General features: G+C 41.2%; 1 protein-coding gene across 5 annotated transcripts in view; it reads right to left on the bottom strand.

Annotated features, from left to right (window-relative positions):
• pdcd6ip (programmed cell death 6 interacting protein) overlaps window positions 1-16702 on the bottom strand; it is a 96170-nt gene that overhangs the window by 43145 nt on the left and 36323 nt on the right. For 3 of the 5 annotated variants that reach the window (XM_078216574.1, XM_078216573.1, XM_078216571.1), the window contains 2 exons: window positions 9169-9269; window positions 3227-3358 (listed from right to left, as the gene is read on the bottom strand). In XM_078216574.1, coding sequence (XP_078072700.1) covers window positions 3227-3358; window positions 9169-9269 — 233 coding nt within the window. The remainder of the gene's footprint in view (window positions 1-3226; window positions 3359-9168; window positions 9270-16702) is intronic. The other 2 variants (XM_078216572.1, XM_078216575.1) reach the window with 1 other exon arrangement.

The following is a 16702-nucleotide window of genomic DNA, read 5'->3' as shown; positions in this document are numbered from 1 at the left end:
TGGAGTAGTCAGCCATGTTGTATGCTGGCGTGTGGTTGAGAAAGATGAGGAGCAATTATGCACAATAGTCACAAGTCATTTGTGACTTTAATCAGGCTAATTTCAATACTGTGGTGCAGAAACTTGAGTTGGAAGAAAGATGGATTTGGATGGCATCAACACCCTCAAGAACCAGGGGTGTTTTTGAGAAGCAAGATGACTAAAGCGTATTTGAAAGGGGGGAACCATTTACAGCAACAGCTAATATGGGGGCCAGATAGGCAAGTTAAAATGGTTAGCAGTATCTTAGGAAATGGGTCTAATCACAGAACATTACAGTACAGAAAGAGACCACTCGATCCTTCATGTCTGTTCTGATTCTTTGAAAGAGTGGTTTAATTGATCGCCACATGCCAGCTTTTCCCTTATAACCCTGAAAATTAATCCTCTTCAAGTACATGTTCAAACAGCTTTCGAAAGTTCCTGTAGAAATCTGATTTCTGCACAACTCCTGGTCACGTGCTCCACATCTCAACAGCCCTGCATATGGACAAAATCGCATTTCCCCTCGGGTTCCTTTGATAATTTTAAATCATTTGTCAGAAGGAACAGTTGCACCCTACTTGCTCTATTAAAAACCCTGATAATTCTGAATACCTCTATGGGTTCTCCCTTTAACCTTTGTTGCTCAAAGGAGAACATTCAGTTTCTTCAATCTCTCCACATAACTGAACTCCTTCATCCATATCATCGTAGTATTTCAAAATCCTCTCCAAAGCTTTAACGTCTTCCAAAATTCTGCACAATACTCTTTCTACCCGAGGCCTAACTAATAATTTGTAAAGAATTGGCATTGACTTTCTTGTTTTTGTATTCAATTCCCTTATTTACAAAGCAAATTACACCTCCAACCCCCAGCACCTACCATGATTGCCTCCCAATTCAAAGCTTCCCACCCCAAACCACTGACTTAACTGCTGGAAACTGTTTCCTCAGGGCCTGAGTGGCAACTTCCTGCCATTCACCAGCCAGGTGGTCAGTTTCAAGTGGAACAGCTGCCTGCAGAATTTAGATGGGATCTTGAGATTAAAATGGCCTAGACCATCCTGGTGGCAGTTTTTACTAATCCCAGTACTCTCCTGGCATAGCACTCATGCTTCAGGATGAGATGCATCTGAGGCTGCTGACAGAAGCAAGCATAGAGACACCAGAAGCTCTGACCACAACCTTTTAATTTTCCTTCGATGCGAGAGAGATAGTAAAGGACCAGGAGATTGCAGATGTTACGGACAGAAGCAGAAAGGGATAAACCTGGTAATTACAGGCCAATCAGCCAAATGTCAGTGGCAGGAAAGCTACTAAAGACTATTGTCCAAGACCAGACTAATTCTCACTTGGAGAAGGTAGGTTAATAAGGGAAAGCCAGCACAAATTTATTAAAGAGAAATTGTAACTGGTTAAAGTATTCGATAAAGCAATAGGAAGTAATGATGAAGGTGGTGCAGTCGGTAGATATGGACTTTTTAAAAGGAACTTGATCAAGTGCCACATAACATATTTACTCGGAAAATAAACGTGCATGAGACTAAAGGGACCATGTTAACTTGGGTACATAATTGGCTCAGAGAAAGGAGGCAAAAAATGAGTTGTTAACAATGCTTTTCTGACTGAAGAAATAAGCAGTGGACTCCCCCAAGGGTTGTATTAGTTTCATCGCTTTTATCATTTATAAAATGGTCTTTGGAATTAGGTAGAGAGAATGTCACTTCAGAGTTGGCAGATAGTACAGAACTTTGCAACACACCAAATAACGAGGATATTAGCAAATGTCAATAGTCAAATGGCAGATGCAATAATAGTGAAGTGCTGCACTGTTGGAGAGCCAGCAAAATATAAATAGTATTATTTTGAAGTGCAGGGGAACCAAGGGTTCTCGTGGGGCCTGGATGAGCGTTTCTGCCTCTCCTGGCCAATAAAGAAACGATTTGAGCTTACAATAAACACATTCAGAGAGGGCATAATGAAGATAGTAGGAAAAAGATGAGAGCTCAGGATTAGGGCAGAGGAGAAGACTGGCATGTGCAGTGGGAAGAGAGAGATGCAGCTAAAAGGATGGTCTCAATCTTACCGACAACCAAGTCCATGTGTTATTTGCACTTGTTGACGATTGTAACAGGATAGTTGACAATGGCAACTTCTTGCGTTCGGTCTCCAGCATATCCTCTAATTCTATCTTTCACTCTTGTTCTAAGCTCTTAAAACTGAACTTCTCTATACCTGTGACTGTAACACTACATTCTGCACCCTCTCCTTTCCTTCTCCCCAGTGTACTCTATGAACGGTATGTTCATCTGTATAGCACACCAGAAACAATATTCACTGTATCCCAATACATGCGACAATAAATCAAATCAAAAATGGGGAAAGAACCCTGGAATTAGCTTGGATTCTCAGATAATCACAGATTAGAGAGAAGTTTTAGCAAAGAGCAATTTGGCCTGATGTTCTTTGATGCGCTCCAAATTTGGGGGTAAACCAGTTAAGTGCTAACTAGTTCAAAGTGTTCTCCTTTGGACTTAAGAAACTGAAGATGGGACCATTCCAGATAAAATGACCAGGGTCAGGGAGAACAAGTGACATCAAAGGAAGAGTGATTGAGCAGGCTGATAGCTGCAAAGATATAATGGAGAAGAGGGTCAAGGGTCAATTTTCAAGTGCTGTTCCAAGTCACTGGTAAGATATGTTTTTCCCTGCGTCAGAGACAGAGGCTTACAAGAAGTGATCACAGATGGCTTTCTCGGTACTGAGACAATAGGAATAGAAAGATAACACTAGATGGCATAATTAAGGGGATGGCCATTAATTTGGGGTTGGAAGCTTTTATTTAATAGCAAATGAAAAGATCCTTCAATTGATGAGAAACATCAAAACTTAACCGTAAACATTCCATACCAGGATTGCAAGCATTTACGAGAAGATTGCACGCTGCAGAGAGCAATTAACTTAAAACGGAATAGCACTTCTGTTAGATAACAGTTATTGGGCATATAATTTAAATATTCTGTCAAAATCTTTGCAACTATAAATTCCAGCTGATCTGTACAGCCCAAATGCATTTCATAATTGGGCCCATGGTATCATGATAAATAATATCTCCATAACTATTATAATGCCACTTTGAGGTGACCTAAAACTTACTTTTTGAAAAGAAAGAACAATGCATTCATGGTGTTTATAGAAGGCTTACCTGCAGTCTGCCAATCTCCTCACCAAATTTCTTCTGTTGTTTTGCCAGAATTGATTGATGGTACTCTGCGTTGGCCTGCATCATGCAATGTTTTGCAGCTAGAACAGGCAGCACTTCCTGGAAATAAAAATACTGACCAGGGGAAAGTCCAACCACAAACAACCACAGACAACAAGGGAATCAGGAAAGAGAAGGAGAAAAGAGAGGAAATTAGAATCACATCAATGGTTTTTAGAAAGTCAGATAGGTTAAATAATTTGAAATGTAAGTTGAGCAATAAGGTGACTATGAATGGCTTGAATTTTGAAAAAGGAAAGCAGTTGTATCCTATAAAAAAGTAAACACTAAACTAAAAGCACAATTTTTAATATTCTGGTAACAAATGAGTCACTTAGAAAAATCAGAATAAAATCCAAATCTCCGTGTATTGAATTTAATTGAATGAGTGCAATTACTTCACTCTCAAATTAAATTGTCCAGTCGTTCATTAAACTGGATTGCCATGGGCACAAGAATTTGGTCCCAGAAAATCCAAATATGTATGTAAAAGGGTGTGAATTGGCAGCAAGTTATCTCCTCAGCTGAATATCAGGACGACATATAGTGTGGTCTAAAGGGAGAAAAAAAAAATATAGGAATAGTTAATGCAGGAGCGGAGTCAAAGTATCTGCGGAATTGAATGTCAAAAGCTCAACTGCCCAAGAACATTGACCCATTTGCTTTCAGAACTGAAGTTAAATTTGCTTGCATGCAACTTATAAGCACCACAGTTAACCCTAATACTCAATCCAAGCCAATACATGCCACTAGCAGTGGAATTATTTTAAAATCAAACAAGTTCCTCAGTTAACGTTACAGTATTCTGCTGCTAGTCATTTGGGGCAATAGATGTCAGATTACCCATTGACCATAATTTCTAACTACAGTACCACCCACTTGAGCCGACACAAGCAATTTTAACAAATGTACTGAAGGTATACTGAGCAGTTGCTTCACCTTTTCAATACTGCAGACAAATGTATTTTTAACATCACAGCCTGAACTATTACCTGTACCCAAACAGGAAAAGGAGGCATTAAGATCAAAAGTCAGCCACTTGGCCCTTCAAGCCTGCTCCAACGTTCAACAATATCATGGCTTATCTGATTGTGGTTTTAATTCCATGGTGCTGCCTGCATCAAATTAGAAGCAGTTCTGTGCTATGATTCGATGCCCACTTACAGCCAATCAGTTTAAGCAGGATGGAAACCTTGATCCCTTCAGACAGCAGATTGTGAAATTCAAAACACTGACCAATTGTTCAAGAGCAATTTAAATAATGCCAGTCCTTCAGACCCCAGCATTGCTCAATCATCATTTTGTGCCAATAATCAGTTTCAAATTCACCATTAGAAGAATTCTATTTTGCCCTTTTGACACAATAAACCCTTGCTTCCTAAGATAATTTTCTGGCTTGATTAATGAGAATTTTGCACAGCTATCGTTTATGAGCTGCGAATCTGTACAATTTTATACCATGAATCGATTGTCTGAACTAATTTCACAAAAGACTTCCACAGCTAGAAAATGAACGTGCAGCTGCATCAGATTTCAGTGGATCCAAACCCAGCTCCTGCAATAGTCACAATGCTAACTCTGTACAATAACCTGTCCCCAAACTTGTTGAACTGCTTTATCGTGCTTCAACACATTAAATACCTAACTGCCTACTTGAGATATACATTTCCATTTCTTGTTACTCTTCATATATATCGTAAAGTTTTCCTGAAAATTACAACACAATTGCTCAAGTGCAGTCAGAATCTGGTATTGGTGTACTGAAGTTCATAAAATAATAAAATATAGCCCAGACAGCATTGAACAGCATCCTGTAATAACTGTGAACATGTGGAGTTGTTCTGTTGTAGATACTACAATAGGCTGCAGTGTCCACGCTACATTGGAGAGAAAGGCAGAGAGAAGACAGAAAGGAGAACACCTGAAGCAAACAATCAATTGGATCAAGTGGATCCATCTCGAAAGGGGGGTGGTTAATCTGCAAGACAAATAGTAATGTGAAAGTTAACAGATCAAAGGTAGCAGAAATCAGGAATATCCAGAACAAGTATGGTCACTGGAACATTATCTTTAGTTTATATATATCAACCGTCATCAATTTCAGTCGAGTTATTGCTTAAAGGAAGCAAAAATGCATTAAGCGCTCAGAAAATTCACAGAGGATGAAAAATGTATTTCTCAGAAACACTTTCTATGATGTATGCACATTTAACGAAGAACAAGCAATGGGTACAGATACAATCCACACAAATTTGCCAATTCCTTAAAGCAATCAGCTGTGACAAGTACAGAGGCATGAAATTGAAATAGAAAAGAATCTCTTCAGCTTCTAAAGAAAACAGGATTAAATATCAAACATTTCATTTACAAATCAAGTAACATTCCTCATGCAAAATATTCACTGGGGAAATGTTGTCTTTTGCATTTTAACATATTCACTGAGGAAAACTATGCTGGATAATGGGAGTAAGAGAAGCAAAACTCAATTACAATTTAGTTGGTGTGTTGAAAACATTTTATTTATTCATTAATGGATCATCAAGCGCACCACTCAAAGTACAGGCCTTGTAAGCAGCTTCTTTGAGCTGGCACAATTTAAGCGTAGACATTTTGGGGTAAATTTTGCCATTTAGCACTCCTGGAACAGAACTTCAGACTTTGTCCATCCCACAATTTTCCATGTATCAAGGCTGGGTGTTGGGCATACTGACATCTGCATCCCACATGCAATCCACTCATAAGCAGCTTTGCACCAGAATTGATAAGTTGAAGAATATAACCCATTGTCTACATGTGAGCAACTGAGTACAAAGTAAGCTATTTTATTGCAAATACCTTCAATTAAATATTTAGCAAAAAAACTCAACATTTAACTAATTTAGCGTTAACAACGTACATATAAAAGCATAGTAAGATTAGAACAAGTCAACATGGTTTTAGTAATGGGAAGTCCTGTTTAACAAATTGATTGTAGTTTTTTTGAGGATGTAACAAATAAGGTAGATAAAAGGAAACTAGTAGAAGCTGTATATCTGGATTTCCAAAAGGCTTTCAACAAGGTGCCACACAAAAGGTTAATAGGCAAGGTAAGTGTGCATGGAGTTGGAGGTAATATGTTATCATGGGTAGAGGACTGGTTAACAAATAAAAAGCATCAGACTGTAGGTAGTGAATAGTAGAGTACCACAAGGGTCAGTGCTGGAGCCTCAGCCATTTACAAACTATATTAATGATATAGAAGAAAAGATGGAATAAGTACTGTAGATGATACAAAGCCAGGTGAAAAGATAAGATGTGAAGAGGATATAGAAACTGCAAAGAGAAATAAACAAGTTAAGCGAACAACAAGTTGTGGAACTGTAGTGTACAGATCTGTGAAGTTATTCACTTTGGTTGAAACAACAGAAGTGCTGAAATTTATTTTTGCTGAAAGACATTTTGTCCAAGTATTTTGTCTTCCACTCATGAAGACAATCACAAAAATACCAATGTTAGGGGAATCAACAACTTTATACTGTATGAGAGAATACTGCTGATTGGTTGTTGCTGCCATGGAGAATGCACCAGTTAATGGTGACTGGCAGTTAACTAGCAAGCATGGTTTGAAATTTAAAGTTGGGCAGCTTGACTGATCTATTAGGATCAAAAGTTACGGGGAAAAAGCAGGATTAGGCTATTGAGTTGGACAATCAGCTATGATTGCAATGAATGGCAGAGCAGACTCGAAGGGCCAAATGGCCTCCTCCTGCTCCTATCTTCTATGTTACTATTGGGATCAGTTCAAGGCATTGGATTAACGAATGAACCAGCAAATGGCTATTACTTATTTTGTTCAGCTGAATCAGGTGCATCATCTTTGCGTTTGCAAAGAATAGAAACCTGTGCATTAATATATAGTTTCCGTACATGCAAATGTGCCACACCGCGAGCCAATCAAATTGGTTCTCAGCATGACTTTTAGCACACTGAGAATTATTTAGAAACTGTTATTCAATAGCAGAAAGACATATAATGTTGGAGACTGTTTTGAGTTTTGCTAGCATGGACAGGTTGGGTCCAGTCTGTACCTTGCTCATTCAACAGCGGAAGGGACACGCTGTTTCACACAATCTGTCAGTCTTGGGGATGTACGGGCTACAAAACTAGCATAAAATGGGCACTGAAGTTCATAAAACCACATTACTCATTTGTGTGATAGGCAGAACATCTTTTTGGCTTGACAGCAGCATCCTGCCAGTGACAAATGATTGTGTTGCAAGTCACAGCATCAAACTGCGAGCTTCATCTGTTGCTGAAAGTTTTATGATACCTTGTTCTTCCGGGGTCGAGGTAGGCTGGGCATTTTTCAGGGCCAAAAGTGACATTTTTATGCCGATGCCTGAGTTTGCATGATATACAGTGCAAAATGATATGATCAGGATAGCCATTATCCCACAGAATGCCATTGATGTGCCTTATTTCACCATCAAGCTTCGATGGAGAACAAATGACTTGCACCCTATTTACAAAGTTGCCAATGAGGCCAATCACATCGCAAATGGAACTATAAGAATCGTGGTATATTTCTCAACTAGTACGTAGATCACATCATGGTGATCTTGACCCACCACCACTGCATGAATCAACGTTCATTGAGCTTGTGAAGTCAGCAACTCTCACATTTGAGTTCAGTTTTAACAACACCATGTCTGCCCAAATAGATGGTGTTGCCACAAGATCTCCTCGGGGCCCAGCTCTCTCAAACAACTTTGTTGGGTTCCATAAGAAACATGTCTCCAATAGAACAACGACAAATCTCCTACCACTTGCATATTTCAGATATATGGATGACACTTTGCTATTTTTAAATCCATAGCAATATAGAATTTCTTTGCATGTCACAACGGGCTCCATCCTGTGCTCAAATTCACTTTTGAAATGGAGCAGTCAAATGAACTTTCTCTTCTTGATGTGCTAGTTGAGAAATCTGCCAGTGAGCTCTCTACCACAGTCTACCATGAGGCAAGTCAGGTCAGGCCTACATGGTGGGGTCGGGCCTGCTGGGAAGTGGGGGTGGGTCCAAATTTGCAATTTAAAATCACAATTTCAGATGATGGTTCCCAGTGCATGGCAATTGCCCAGAGGAAGTCTGTGCCATTAGCCAATTACCATGCAAAACCTTACCTGTGAATTCTGACATGGATTACCCAGTGCATCTTTGGGGAAACCTTCCCCCATCAACCCAATGTTAGAGAGCTCGGAAAGTCTGGCTCTTTATGTAAAGTAGCACATAAAGAAACAAAACTTTTGCAAACAAAACTTTTGCATTGGCAAAGTAGAAAGTAGCTCTTATAACTTCAGCTGAACATACAGCAATAGCCAGTTTGGTGTAGGAAAGTAAACACCTAACTTTATTCATGGATCAAACGAAAGAAACGCGCTTGGTTAAGGTATTAAGTTATTGCCTTACTAAATCACTTTCAGCAGGACAATTAAGAGAAAAAATAGTTAAGTTTGAGATAGTCTATACTTACGACATTCAATTTTAGAGATTGTGACTAGGCACATTGTTGGATTTACACACCTTTATAGTTAATGAAATTATAACATCATCCCCAAAGTTCAAAAACACAAGCAAAGATGAAAAAAACCTGAAATTATTTTTTGGTCGGGTTTAGACCTGAAAAAAAATTTCATTCCTCAAAGGTCTCAAAAAGCAATTTTAAACATGGTTTTTCAAATAAAATATTATTTGATCTCAAGTAACAAAACAAACTATTGAACTAGGAAAGATTAAAGTTGATGGTATAAACTCTTGGGACCAGGTTTATTGCAGTTTAATTCTGCATCCAAATCCTTGTTAACAAATTAAATGCCAAACACCACTGCATATACTTGGAACTTACCTTGGGTAAATTTTCCTTATACTGGCACTGTTTGAAGGCATCTCCATAGTAATCTGCAGCTTGATTAGCAAGTTTAGCTATTATTGCATCTTTCATTTTATCTGCAAGACAAAGTTGTCAATAATGACATAAGCATGAACTACTGCTTCAAATTCCCATCTCAATTTTCTCCCTTTATACACCCCAATATAATCTAAAAGGATACCCCTAAAAGCTGTTTAAACTGTCAAGTCTATTTGTTCCAGGAAATGCTGACAAAATTCTGAAGACATAATTATTAAAAGCTGTTTCATTATACTCAATAAAATTGTTTACCAAAAGTTATCAAAGGCCAGAAACTCCAAAGTATTTTATGAAGTTAGCCTAAACCCTAAGTTTTAGATTTGATTTTGGCATGGGTGAGCACAGGGTGTTTCACTCTAGGTATGATTCAAGTGACCCACTAGAAAGTTAAGGAAGTTTAACAACACAGTTAAAATATAATAAAAAGAATTAGCATAACGTTTACTATTTACAAGACTTAAACATAACAGTACAACTCGTAACAGTTAGCTATCCCTGATCTTCCAAGTTGAACGCCATCCCACAGACTTTGCACAGAAACATGTATGCTCACATGATACTAGATTTGCAGCTTTTAACACCTTAGTGAATTGGTCCTTTGAATGTTAGGTCAAATCTCCGAGGTTCCAAAGTCTTGGAACTTTCAAAAAGCCTCTGGAGAAAGAGACAGAGACACTGCCGTCTTCCAGCAGCTTCTGGCAGCAACCGAGAAACAAAACTAAAAACTGGACTTTTCTGTGAAGCACAGCTGTTCCGAGCCACATGATAAGACCGGTCAATCAACCTCTCCACTCAGCAATCCCAAGAGACACATTAAAACCACAGAATACTCCATTAGTCCAGATTAAAAATAAACATGATGTCATTTATACTGCTTCAGTAACAATAAAAGACACCGGCTGCAGACAACACTGGTGTAATCAGCAAGTTTGCGGATGACACGAAGGTGGCTGGACTTGCGGATAGCGAAGAGCATTGTCGGGCAATACAGCAGGATATAGATAGGCTGGAAAATTGGGCGGAGAGGTGGCAGATGGAGTTTAATCCGGATAAATGCAAAGTGATGCATTTTGGAAGAAATAATGTAGGGAGCAGTTATACAATAAATGGCAGAGTCATCAGGAGTATAGAAACACAGAGGGACCTAGGTGTGCAAGTCCACAAATCCTTGAAGGTGGCAACACCGGTGGAGAAGGTGGTGAAGAAGGCATATGGTATGCTTGCCTTTATAGGACAGGGTATAGAGTATAAAAGCTGGAGTCTGATGATGCAGCTGTATAGAACGCTGGTTAGGCCACATTTGGAGTACTGCGTCCAGTTCTGGTCGCCGGACTACCAGAAGGACGTGGAGGCGTTAGAGAGAGTGCAGAGAAGGTTTACCAGGATGTTGCCTGGTATGGAGGGTCTTAGCTATGAGGAGAGATTGGGTAAACTGGGGTTGTTCTCCCTGGAAAGAGGGAGAATGAGGGGAGATCTAATAGAGGTGTACAAGATTATGAAGGGTATAGATAGGGTGAACAGTGGGAAGCTTTTTCCCAGGTCGGAGGTGACGATCACGAGGGGTCACGGGCTCAAGGTGAGGGGCGAAGTATAACTCAGATATCAGAGGGATGTTTTTTACACAGAGGGTGGTGGGGGCCTGGAATGCGCTGCCAAGTAGGGTGGTGGAGGCAGGCACGCTGACATCGTTTAAGACTTACCTGGATAGTCACATGAGCAGCCTGGGAATGGAGGGATACAAACGATTGGTCTAGTTGGACCAAGGAGCGGCACAGGCTTGGAGGGCCAAAGGGCCTGTTTCCTGTGCTGTACTGTCTTTGTTCTTTGTTCACACAGTGCCAACAAATTCCAGGGCCTGCTAGAAACATGATCAAAATACACCTCAAGCGCACAGTAACATCAGTGTCAAAAAAGCCAACCATTTTCAGGATGAGGTGGCTTTGTGGTGCAGTGGGCAGCATCCCTGTCTAATTCAGAAGCTTTGGATTCAAGCCCATTCCGGGACTTAATGGCCAAGAAAAGCGCATTCATAATGTGGCCAAACAGGCTATCAACTGGTAAATCCTGCCAACATATGCCAATGGCAAGCAGTATGAGCTGGAGACTCCTGGTCAGCCATGGGATGGAAAGAAATTGAAGGCTCGACTACCATAATCCATAGTTTCAGGATGCAAAATGCTTGTAAAAAATTATATCGCCAAAGCAACTCTGACTCCTTGGGGTTCGGTTGGCTCAGTTGGCTGCATAGCCCATTTTGGATCAGATACGTGTCTACAGCAGGGAGTATGACCCTTTTACTGACCGGGACAGATTTAGGACATGCCTCCTTGCCCTACCCGTAGTGGGGTCATGGCGTTGAGGGTCAGATCTCTTCAGGCAGAGAACTCACGAAAAAGATAATCTCAAAATGCAATACTGGGTTAGCCAACTTGTGGCGCTAAGGCTGCATGAAGCTTCCAAATCTTGGCAAACTGACCTCTTCAAGTCCCAACAATTTAGCATTTTACATCTTTGTGTTACTTATGCTTAAAAAGAACAATCAACTCACTTAATAGGTGGTTAAAACTTCCTGGTGTTTTGATTGAAGTTCAGGTATGCACAAATTCATGATAACATGGGGATAAACTTTATATTTGTGTCCCCAAAGACCAAAATCATGCAGCTTGTTACAGCAAGATCTGTCACCCTGTTGTTTTTGTAAGATATATCCAATCCACGTAAATTACAGACCAGATTTGCTCAATCACAGAGTGACAAAACATTTCATTTCATCAGCTTACTGAAAAAATGTACAATGAAATAATAATCAAGCAACATAAGTTAAGAGCAGGTTTTCAAACAAGAGCTATACTTCGTGATTCCAAATGTTCCCGGAATTATTTTTTCATCCTATCAAAGAGAACAAAGAACAAAGAACAGTACAGCACAGTAAACAGGTCCTTCGGCCCTCCAAGCCTGTGCCGCTCCTTGGTCCAACGAGACCAATCGTTTGTATCCCTCCATTCCCAGGCTGCTCATGTGACTATCCAGGTAAGACTACCCAGGTAAGTCTTAAACGATGCCAGCGTGTCTCCCTCCACCACCCTACTTGGCAGCGCATTCCAAGCCCCCACCACCCTCTGTGTAAAAAAATCCCTCTAATATCTGAGTTATAATTCGCCCCTCTCACCTTGAGCCCGTGACCCCTCGTGATCGTCACTTCTGATCTGGGAAAAAGCTTCCCACCGTTCACCCCATTTATCCCCTTCATAATCTTGTACACCTCTATTAGATCTCCCCTTATTCTCCCTCTTTCCAGGGAGAACAACCCCAGTTTACCCAATCTCTCCTCATAGCTAAGACCCTCCATACCAGGCAACATCCTGGTAAACCTTCTCTGCACTCTCTCTAACACCTCCACGTCCTTCTGGTAGTGCAGCGACCAGAACTGGACGCAGTAGTCCAAATGTGGCCTAACCAGCGCTCTATACAGCTGCATCATCAGACTCCAGCTTTTATACTCCAAACCCGTCCTATAAAGGCAAGCATACCATATGCCTTCTTCACCACCTTCTCCACCGGTGTTGCCACCTTCAAGGATTTGTGGACTTGCACACCGAGATCCCTCTGTGTTTCTATACTCTTGATGGCTCTGCCATTTATTGTATAACTCCTCCCTACATTATTTCTTCCAAAATGCATCACTTTGCATTTATCTGGATTAAATTCCATCTGCCACCTCTCCGCCCAATATTCCAGCCTACCTATATCCTGCAGTATTGTCCGCCAATGCTCATCGCTATCCGCAAGTCCAGCCATCTTCATGTCATCCGCAAACTTGCGGATAACACCAGTTACACCAGTATCAGATAACATCAGTACTGGTTTAAAAAAAAAAAGGTACTCATCTCCTTAAAACATCGCCCATAAAGTAATCCAGATACGCAAAACATTTTTGAGGGAAACTGATGGGATTGAAGATGGATAAATCTCCAGGTCCAGATAATCTTCATCCCAAAGTACTTAAGTGACCCTGGAAATAGTAGATCCATTGGTGGTTATTTTCCAAAATTCTTGGGACTCTGGACTGGTTCCTACAGATTGGAGGGTAGCTAATGTAAGCCCGCTATTCAAAAAGGGAGACAGAGAAAAAACAGGGAACAGGCAAAAAACACGTTGACGAAGGAAAAGCGGTAGATGTGGTTTACATGGACTTCAGCAAGGCGTTCGATAAGGTCCCCATGCAAGACTTCTCGAGAAAGTGAGAGGGCATGGGATCCAAGGGGCTGTTGCCTTGTGGATCCAGAACTGGCTTGCCTGCAGAAGGCAGAGAGTGGTTGTAGATGGGTCTTTTTCTGAATGGAGGTTGGTCACCAGTGGAGTGCCCCAGGATCTGTTCTGGGACCCTTGCTGTTTGTCATTTTCATAAATGACCTGGATGAAGAAGTGGAGGGATGGGTTGGTAAGTTTGCCAACGACACGAAGGTTGGTGGTGTTGTGGATAGTTTGGAGGGATGTCAGAAGCTGCAGCGTGACATAGATAGGATGCAAGACTGGGCGGAGAAGTGGCAGATGGACTTCAACCCGGATAAATGTGTAGTGGTACATTTTGGCAGGTCAAATGGGATGAAGGAGTATAATATCAAGGGTAAGACTCTTAGCAGTGTAGAGGATCAGAGGGACCTTGGGGTCCAGGTCCATAGGACTCTTAAATCGGCCTCGCAGGTAGAGGAGGTGGTTAAGAAGGCGTATGGTGTGCTGGCGTTCATCAATCGAGGGATTGAGTTTAGGAGTCGGGAGATAATGATGCAGCTTTATAAGACCCTCGTCAGACCCCACTTGGAGTACTGTGCTCAGTTCTCATTGCCTCATTACAGGAAGGATATAGAAATTATTGAAAGGGTGCAGAGAAGATTTCCAAGGATGTTGCCTGGATTGGGTGGCATGCCTTATGAGGATAGGTTGAGGGAGCTCGGTCTTTTCTCCTTGGAGAGACGAAGGATGAGAGGTGACCTGATAGAGGTGTACAAGATGTTGAGAGGTATAGATCGGGTGGATTCTCAGAGGCTTTTTCCCAGGGCTGAAATGGCTGCTACGAGAGGACACAGGCTTAAGGTGCTGGGGAGTAGGTACAGAAGAGATGTCAGGGGTAAGTTTTTCACTCGGAGGATGGTGGGTGAGTGGAATCGGCTACCGTCAGTGGTGGTGGAGGCAAACTCGATAGGGTCTTTTAAGAGACTTCTGGATGAGTACATGGGACTTAATAGGATTGAGGGTTATAGGTAAGCCTATATATAGGCCTAGGTAGGCAGGGACATGACTGGTGCAACTTGTGGGCCGAAGGGCCTGTTTGTGCTGTAGTTTTTCTATGTTCTATGGGCCAGTGAGCTCAATGTCGGTCTGGGGAAGTTGCTAGAGTCAGTTATCAAGGATTTCATAACTCAGCATTCGGAAGCCAATGGTATAATCAGACAAAGTCTGGATTTACAAAGGGGAAATCATGCTTGACGAATCTATTGGAATTCTTTGAAGATGTAACTAGTAGAGTTGACCGAGGAAATCCAGTGGATGGGTTTATTCAGACTTTTAACGAGGACTCTCATAACAGACTATGTAAACTCAAAGCACATGGGATTGCAGGTAATGTTTTGAGGTGGATAGAAAACTGGTTAGCAGATACGAAGCAAAGAGTTAGCATAAATGGGTCTTTTTCAGATTGGCAGTCAATGACCGGATCTGTGCGAGGACCCCAACTGCTCACATTAATGAATGATTTGGAAGAGGGAACTGAATGTATTATCTCCAAATTTGCAGATGATACAAAGTTGGGTGGGAGGGCGAGCTGTGAAGAGGATGCAGAGATGCTGGAGTGTGATTTGGACAGGTTGAGAATGTGGGCATATGCATGGCAGATGCAATATAATGTGGATAAATGTGAGGTTATCCACTGTGGTAGCAATAAGAGGAAGACAGATTATTACTCGAGTGGCTGTAAACTGAGAGAGGTGGATACTCAGCGAGACCTTGGTGAACGTAAGCATGCAGGCAGTAAAGAAGTCAAATGGTATGTTGGCCTTCATAGTGAGAGGATTTTAGCATAAGGATAGGGATGATTTGTTGCATTGGTGAGGCCACACCTCGAGCATTGTATGCAGCTTTGATGTCCTTATCTGAAGAAGGATGTCATTGCTATAGAGGGAGTACAGCGAAGGTTTATCAGGCTGATTCCTGCGACAGCAGGTCTGTCATATGAGGAGAGATTAAGTTGGTTAGGATTATATTTACTGGAGTTTAGAAGAGCGAGGGGGGATGGCATAGAAACTTACAAAATTCTAACAGGGTTATTCAGGGTAGATTCAGAAAGAACGTTTCCAATGGTAGGGCAGCCCAGACCTAGGGTTCATAATTTGAGGATAAGGGGTAAAACGTTTAGAACTGAGGCGAGGAGAAATTTCTTCACCAAGAGGGTGGTGAATGTGTGGAATTCACTACCACAGAAAGCAGTTGAGGCCAAAACATTGTCTAATTTCAAGAAATTAGATATAGCTCTCGGGGCTAAAGGAATTAAGGGATATGGGGGGAGAAGGGGGAGAATCGGGATATTGAACTTGATCAGTCATAATCAAAATAATTGGGGAGCAGGCTCAAAAGGCTGAACCTACTCCTGCTTCTAGTTTCTAACTAATGGAATTTTAAAACTTCATTCATGGATGTGGGCATCACTAGTTGGACTAGCATTTATTACCCATCCCAAACTGTCCTTGAACTGAGTGGCTTGTGAGGCCATTTCAGAAGGCATGAGAGTCAATGGTTATGGATCTGGTGTCAGACCAGGCAACGATGGCAGATTTCCTCCCCGAAAAGACATAATGAACCAGATGAGTTTTTACAACAATTGACAATGGTTTCATGATCATAATTAGACTTTAAATTCCAGGTTATTACTGAATTCAACTTTCACCATCTGCCATGGTGGGATTCAAGCCTGGGTCCTCTGACCATTACCCTGGGTCTCTGGATTACAAGTCGTGAGAGAATGACACGATGCCACCACCTGCCTGATCAGTACTCCTTTCCAAATAAAACAACAAAATAATTCAATAATTTGGTGTCTTTCACCCGAGAGGTTGCTTGCTTTTTTCCTACTCCAGCCTTCACATAAAATTCAGTTGGAAGGATGTGCAATGTGTTGTCAAGTTACAGTTTCAACAACTCAGCAGCTTTTTGGAAATCAAATGCATACCTAATTTAGAAGTCAGCCTGGAACTTGAGCTCCTAAGACCTTGGTTACAGTGCAAGCAGCACAAAATCCTTTACACAGAGTGTCATAACTCACTCTATCCAACAGCACTAAGGTCCCTTCTCAAGCCTCTCTGGTTACAGCATTCTAGCATTATCAATCAACATGAACTCAATGCAGAGGAGAATATTATTCCCAACAATGGGCAATTCGAACACATCTTGGAGCCCTGAATAAGATTCATGAAAACAC

The sequence above is a fragment of the Mustelus asterias genome, chromosome 7 (genome assembly GCF_964213995.1).
Source record: "Mustelus asterias chromosome 7, sMusAst1.hap1.1, whole genome shotgun sequence".
In the NCBI taxonomy this organism is placed as follows: Eukaryota; Metazoa; Chordata; class Chondrichthyes; order Carcharhiniformes; family Triakidae; genus Mustelus; species Mustelus asterias.
Note: the sequence above shows the minus strand (reverse complement) of the source record. Positions and strands in the feature narration are given on the sequence as shown.